We start from the raw sequence: 7,895 nt of genomic DNA, 5'->3' as shown, positions 1-7,895 counted from the left end.
AGCAAAAAATCATTAGAAGACATAGTACAATGAGAAATAAAGTGGAGAGGGCACAGAAAGACCATTTTCAATACAATTTTATTCCTCAAATCATTTTCTTTGGTTGTTTCTTTCTCAATTTTTGGGTGGTTGGGCAATTCTCCTTTTCTCCAGCCAGATCAATTTGGTTTGAATTTATTTTTCATTGCACACCGTTTCGAATGCGATTTTTTGGAAATAAAATGCCCAGATAAATAATAGATAAAAACACAATAAATTATCGTCTATCATCTCCACTCTTGCTGGAGGTAGAGGATCATTTATCAAAAATCATCGCACCACACTTTTCTGGCATTAGCCCCACCTCCATTTCTTTTCGTCCGCATGTGAGACGAACAGGTGTTTTGGCGAAAGGAAAAGCTCACCGCGGAAAAATCGCCAAAGAATGGGAAAATAAGGCTCTCTCTGTACACATAAATATTTCCTCTCATAGCTGAATTTGTGAAGAATTCTAGCTGGCGAAAGGTGAAAGAGAAAGAGAGCAGGTGTTTGGTCCTCCGCCTCCATTTATCTCCAGGACAAAGAATGTTTTTTTCACGCTCCCTCAATATAAAGGAGCGACTCACCTCAATCCAAAGGACGTGGACGCTATTATATGTATATTCGAGGTACCCCAAATGTGTGATTGGTTTGTTTTATTCACATTCTCCAAGGGCCACGAGGGAAATTTTTCACAAAACTTCTATTGTTACGCTAATTTATGATTTATAATTCTTAAAAAAAATATCTCTCGCCCTCGACAAGGGGCTTTTCTGAACGTAATAGTTGATCGAGGGTTCTATCTGAGCGGCTCATCATGATGGTCTTTTCATGTTCATAAATATTTTGAGTGTGACTGTCGTTTGAAGTCTTCTTTATGAGCATCTATAAAGGGTTATTTCTCAGACGCAATTAATTAAGGAGGAAATTAGATTTTTACGTTGTCGTATAAAATGTTATAAATTGATCATGACTTTCTTTGGGAAAATACGGAAAGAAAAAAAAGGAAGGAAAACTGAAAGATGCATTTTCACTGAATTATAAAATCAATTGAAACGTTCAAATGTTTTATAAATATAAAAAGACATATATAGCATCGATGAAATGAACGGATATTAATTCTCTTAATTAGTTTCGAAAAGCAGTTTATGCATTTTTGGGTAAATAGTATGAATCTATACAAATTTTTTTTTTAAATAAAAGGGTAGATTCTGATATAAATCTTTTCTTTTCTTTTCTTTTCTTACAATTCGTCAGTTATAAGATTTTTGGTATTTTGGGAAAAATCTTATAAGATTTTGACATTTTATTTCTTTCATAATTAGATTTTTGGAAGAAAATTACATTTCAGCGAACTTTAAAGACCTTTCCCTAATGTTTTCTTAAACAATAAATTCTTTGTTTTTCTTTTATAGAACGTCAGCTGTCAAAATCTTACAACTTTTAAATTTTTAGAAAAGAAAAGAAAAGATTTTTTTATCAGAATCTACTTCACTTCAAAATAAAAAAATCTGTTTGGTAATTTTATCTTTCTTTTTATTTGTTTTAATTTATTTCTTTTTTTTTTTTTGTTATTCTTTAAATTAAAAAAAAATCTTTAAAGAACTACATCCTTCCGAACTGAATAAACTCCTTTCTCGATTTCATCATATGTATAAAATTTTATAGCTAGAAATAAAATTAATAGCATTAACTCATTTAAATAAATAATTTATATTCCTTTACTTTTTATTCTAAAAATTTTATGGACAAAAATTAATAAAAAAATAGGTAATCAGGTAATCCTCAAAAGTTTCCACCTGATCTCAAAAGGATGATCGATGGAGCTTTGTTCTTGCCCACAAATGCCACAATTTATTGGTCTCAATTCCTGGAAAATCGTATACCGAATCAAAAACAAAAAGGCAGGTAAAAGAATTTGATTGAGAAATTCCCTAAGCACCTCGTCATCGCAATCAAAGTCCCAGAAAGGCCTTCCCCCCGCCCACAGGCGTTTTTGAGTTGGTAGTAGGTATACGAAGGAGTGTGAGTGCCATCGATTTAATAACATTCTGCTAAATCCACTAATTTGATATTCAAACGCGCGGGACTTTATTAATTTTTCATGCGATTCAGATGTGAAGAGAGAGTGCGAGAAAATTTAATTTCGGCGGTTTCAAATCGTCCCCTGTGTGAGCGTCGTCACTGAGATTTGCGTCGAGACGTCGGTGAGGGATGTGAATTTCGTTTGGGAAAAGGGTGCGGAGGACTCACCCTCATTTTGCAATCCGAGGGTTACAAAACCAAACCAGAAGTTTAATTAAATGTAAATGATTACTGTTTTGTGTTTGTATTGAGATTTGTGGGTGTTCCTCTCACGCTCTCTCCATCGCCTTGGTAGCCTTGATATATGATGTTTGGTGGATTTCTTTCATCATCGCAGCATCCCTGCCTCGCGCCAAAAAATAGGATGGAGCTGGGAGAGAATGAATTTCACGCACAGAAGAGATTTTTTTTTCAGGGATGGATAATTATCGAGAGGATAATGCAAAAAAGGACGGAGTATACAAAAGAAGCACAAGGGACGCAAAAAAAAACGACTAATCTGTTTATTGAGAGAAAACACCTCCAATAAAGCCCCGGTGGTGATGTTTTCCGAGGGCCAGGGATGATGGAAGGGATGCAGATAAACACATCAAATCGATTTCAGTGTTTTTAATCAAAATCAGATTATCTGGGAATTATTCAAATGACCAATAAAGGCCTCAACAAATAGCGCTGAATGTTCTCGCTTTTAATTTTCTCCTTTTTTTCTGCCCTCTCATGCTATTTTAATCAATTTCAACAAACTTTCCCACCCCATGTCACCCCCACACATCAATCAAGTGATTTTTGTTAAAAGGAAAAACTCATTGTTTTAATAAAATTTGAATTAAAAATCGCCATCTTGATTTTTCAGTTTTACCTTTCCTCTTTAGTTTTCTCTTTCAAAAAAGGCTTTTCAATTTTCATTTAAGATTGCTAATGAGGCAGAAATGGCATAATGATACCCTACTCATCGTTCCTTATGATATTTATTAAAAAATACTTGTACTTATTAGATTTAGTAATTTTCTATATTCAAAATGGCTGCTTTCCGCCATTTTGTGATAACTTTAAAAAATTTTATTTTCTTTTATTTTCAAGTCCTTAGAAAAATCCCAATTACTCAAATTAATTGTAAAAACTGACTTCACATAAATCAATAGAAGATACGCAATTTTCCTCGGATTCTTAAAGCATTTTTCTGCGAAAATTGCATAAGTTTTATACTCCTTCAAGTTGTAAGAAAAATGCATAGAGTCCTTTTTAGATGTAGCCCATAATTAACATAATTTTATTACGATTATACTGACTTTTCACGGATTTTCAGTGAAATATAGAAAAACGGGAAAAATGAAAAAAAAAAGTGAAAAATCGTTGAGAATTTTCTCTTAAATTCATTTCAGTCACTAACGGAAATTCTTGATTTGAATTTTTTGTCATTTTTGCCATTACATGTTTTTATTTTTCCCTATAAAACTCACCGTTCTGATGCTGATTTTCCGCTTTTCCGGCGTTTCTTTTCGCCTCTTCACCAGTAAAAACCGTTAATTCGAAAAATAGAGGCCGATTTCGGCAGGAAAATTTTTCGATCTTTGAAAATTTGAACTTTAACGAACTCTCTTTTGTGTTTTTTCAAAAATACGATTTTCTTTGTTTTTCCGTTAATTTTTGAGCACAAAACACATTCTTGGGGCTCCTGGAGCACTTACGGGTACTCCGGGGCCCCCTGGGAGCTCTTCCGTGCGGGATTTGATGCCGGGAGATATTTTGACGGTTGGGGATTTTACACGCACTTTTTTTTCCCGGAAATGGGTTTTCGCGAACTTTGGGAATTTTTAATGCCAATCGACGCGGTGTCGCTTCCTGATTGCAAAAAATGCAATTTCTCCAGAAAATTCGGCGGAAAACGTGAGAAAATCGCGAAAAACTGAATGTGTGAGGGAGACAGTATCAGTGACATGCATCCATCTCATTTTCTCTTGATCAACAGTGCCAAAAGAGTGGCAGCTTTTGGAACTACTGAATAGCGCCAAATTCAAAGTGTTGTCAAAAATTTCTTTTTTTCCCAATTTTGCGCCACAGCAATTTTGGTTTTTGGGGTTTTTCACCTGAAAATTCTATTTGATAGCAAAAACCGAGTGAAAATATTGTAGATAAGTGATACATGGGCATTTGTGGCTAGAAATTCAAGCAAAAATGTCAAAGGTAAGGAAAAATTCGTAGTTTTTCACAAATCTTCCCCATTCCCTAACCTCAAAATGCTTGATTTCTCAGGATATTCGCTCCTATTTCTCCATATCTCTCAAAGCGTCTGGTTCTGGAAAAGCCCCCACAAGTAAAAATGTTCCGGAAAGACCATCAAAGGGGAGGAAAAAGAAACTTGTTGTTTCCAGTGATGAGGATGAAGTTGTACCTCCAACTCCGGAGCCACCAAAGAAGCTAAAACGTGAAAAATCCCGAGAAAAGCTGGTGAAGAGAAGAAGGGTTATTGAATCCGATGATGAGGATAGCAAGCAAAAGGATGCAAAACCCAATCTTAAGAAGCTCAAGAAGGAGAAGAGCTCTGAACCGGATGTCCCGAAGAAGGTTGTCAATTCCTTCAGTGAAATGTACAACAATAAGCCGGTGGAGATGGTTTTCAAGAAGAAGAAAACTCCCCAGAAATCTGTTGATGCGCTCTTTGAGTCCGACGATGAGTTCAATCAAGTCGCTGGCATGCTAGATGAGAATGATGGTGGAGAGAAGAAGCTGAGAAAGTCCAAAACTCCCCAGAAAACTAATGAAAAGGAAAAGGAAACTGCGAAGAAGATTCCCAAGAAGAAACTCGATGAAAGTGATTTCCATTCTGATGAGGAATTTGTGAAGACAGTCAAGAATCTCGATGTGGTCAATGGGAGACATAAAACACCCAAAAAGACCCCCAAGAAGGATGCAAATGAGAATGTTCCTAAATCTTCCGGGAAGAAACACAAATCTGGGGAGAAGCGTTCAAAACCAGTAGAAAAAGCTGCAAAATCTGTTGAGAAGGCTCCTAAATCCGTTGAAAAATCTTCAAGGTCAGCTAAAAAGGATTCCAAAGCATCAGAAAAGCATTCAAAGGCATTAGATAAGGTTTCTAAATCACTTGATTATGCGGAATCATCATCAAAGGCATCACAAAAGGCCGATAAAACCCCGAAAAGTACAGAAAAGCCCCACAAAACTACAGAAAAGCCCCACAAAACTATAGAAAAACTCGAAAAGGCTTCAAAGTCTACAGAAAAACTTCCCAAGAGTGCGGAGAAACGTCACAAAACTCCGGAAAAAACCCCAAAATCCACTGAAAAATCAAAGAAGCATGCTGAGAATGCCACAACTGCCCTCAAAGCAGAAACAAAGGCTCCCGAAACTGAGGCAGCTGCCACTCCGGAGGATAAGAAGAAATTGGCAGCAATTATGTATCAGAAATTCCACAATCGCACCTCCTGCATCAATCCTGGGAGCAAGGAAGTCCCCCAGGGAGCACCAAATTGTCTCGCGGGGCTGAGTTTTATTATTACGGGTATTCTGGAGTCTCTGCAGCGTGAGGAGGCAACACAGTTAATTAAGGATCTCGGGGGACGCGTGATGGGGAATGTTTCAAAGAAAACGGATTATGTTGTGCTGGGAGAAGAGGCTGGACCGGCAAAATTAAAGAAAATCGAAGAGTTCTCCACGAAGAAGCTCACCGAAGATGGGTTATTTGATCTCATCCGGGAGAAGAGTGCTGGGAAGATTAAAATGGAAGATAAGAAAACTCCCGGAAGCTCTGCAGGGAAGAGAAAATCCGCTGAACCAGGTGAAGCTGGAGGGAAGAGGGTGAAAAAGGAGGAAGAAGCGGTGAAAGTTGATCTCAATGTGACAGGAAGTGTGGGAGGGAAGCTTCCATGGGTCGATAAGTATGCCCCATCGACGTCCAAGCAGATCATTGGGCAGCAGGGAGCTGCAAGTAATCTCGTAAAGCTCACAAATTGGCTGACAAAATGGTACTCAAATCACGATGGAACGAAGAAACTTCAGCGCCCGAGTCCGTGGGCAAAGTCCGATGATGGAGCTTTCTTCAAGGCTGCCCTGCTGTCCGGACCACCGGGTGTGGGCAAGACGACAACAGCTACACTCGTGTGCCGTGAATTGGGCTTCGATGTTGTGGAATTCAATGCATCAGATACGAGATCGAAGCGCCTGCTGAAGGAACAAGTGTCGGAGCTTCTGTCCAATAAATCCCTCTTCGGCTTCTGCCACAATGCCAAGGTGGCTGTGTCCAAGAAGCACGTCCTGCTTATGGATGAAGTGGATGGAATGGCTGGGAATGAGGATCGTGGGGGCATTCAGGAGCTCATTGCACTCATCAAGGACTCCTCCGTGCCAATTATTTGCATGTGTAACGACAGGAATCATCAGAAGATGCGCTCCCTGGTGAACTATTGCTACGATCTCCGTTTCCAGCGACCACGTGCGGAGCAGATCAAGGGCGCCATGATGTCGGTGTGCTTCAAGGAGAAACTCAAACTAGCTCCGGGAGTTCTGGATGAGATTATTGCCTCCACAAATCATGACGTCCGTCAAACACTCAACATCCTGTCAATGCTCAATGCCAAGAAGAGTGATTCAGGCATCGATGCTGGTGGTCAGAGTTCCAAAAAGGATCTCAAGCTGGTACGTGGAGCTATCTCATCTCTCTTCCTTTGTCTCAACTAATGATTTTTTGCTTCCTTTCAGGGCCCATGGGATGTTGTCCGGAAGGTCTTTTCGGCTGAGGAACAACGAAAGATGTCAATTCAGGATAGGAGTGATCTCTTCTTCCATGACTACAGTATTGGACCACTATTTGTCCAGGAAAACTACCTCTCAGTCACTCCAAGGGGAATCCCGAAGAACTATGCAATCTTCCACGCTGCCGAAGCTGCGGATTCCCTGAGTTTGGGCGATTTGGTTGATCGACGCATTCGCTCCAATATGGCATGGTCACTCCTTCCCACGCAGGCAATCTTCAGCTCTGTCCTCCCTGGGTACTACATGCAGGGCTTCTTTACGGGACAAATTGAATTCCCCGGATGGCTGGGCAAGAACTCCAAGCGCAACAAACGCATGCGTTTGGCTCAGGAGATAAATGATCACATCCGGATTACAGCTTCAGGATCACGGGAGAGTGTATGCATGGACTATGCTCCCAATCTCCTGGCAGCTATTGTTAATCCACTAAAAGAGAAGGGATCAGAAGGTGTTCCTGATGCTATAAATGTGATGAAGAAGTATCGTCTACTGCGTGAGGACATTGAGGGACTTGTGGAGCTCTCAGTGTATCCCGGAAAGAAGAATCCCTTGGATGGGATTGATGGGAAAGTCAAAGCAGCACTAACGAGGACCTACAACAAGGAAGTCTGTCCCTTTGTCTACTCAGCGAATGCAGCAACGAAGAAGAAGAAAGCTGGAGGAGCTGCAGATGCGGATGAAATGATGGAGGGAGAGGATGGAGAAGAAGTTCAGCATCAGTCAGATGAGGAGGAAGATGATAAAATTGATAATGATGCCCTGATAAAAGCCAAAAAGAGAGCTCCGGCAAAAGCAAAGAAGGAAGAACCCGTTGCATCAACCTCAAAAGGCTCCACAGCTAAAAAGGGGGCCTCCAGCTCGAAAGGAAAGTCCTCCGGAAAGTCTAAGAAAAAATAATAAGGAACAAAATTCTATTGTATAAAATTTCTTTCATATTGTTTTCAATAAATTTTTGAATTTCAACAAAAATTGCTGAAATCGAAATTTTTTTCAAAATGGCGGCCATTTTTAAAAGTTTTTTG

General features: G+C 39.4%; 1 protein-coding gene across 1 annotated transcript; it reads left to right on the top strand.

Annotated features, from left to right (window-relative positions):
• Nucleotides 1-4,124: 4,124 nt before the first annotated feature.
• Nucleotides 4,125-7,842, top strand: LOC129794140 (replication factor C subunit 1). The gene is made up of 3 exons (XM_055834780.1): nucleotides 4,125-4,287; nucleotides 4,357-6,756; nucleotides 6,820-7,842. The coding sequence occupies exons 1-3, from the start codon at nucleotides 4,279-4,281 to the stop codon at nucleotides 7,768-7,770; spliced, it is 3,360 nt and encodes a 1,119-aa protein (XP_055690755.1). The 5' UTR covers nucleotides 4,125-4,278; the 3' UTR covers nucleotides 7,771-7,842.
• Nucleotides 7,843-7,895: the final 53 nt, after the last annotated feature.

Source organism: Lutzomyia longipalpis, chromosome 1 (assembly GCF_024334085.1).
Source record: "Lutzomyia longipalpis isolate SR_M1_2022 chromosome 1, ASM2433408v1".
Classification (NCBI taxonomy): Eukaryota; Metazoa; Arthropoda; class Insecta; order Diptera; family Psychodidae; genus Lutzomyia; species Lutzomyia longipalpis.
Note: the sequence above shows the minus strand (reverse complement) of the source record. Positions and strands in the feature narration are given on the sequence as shown.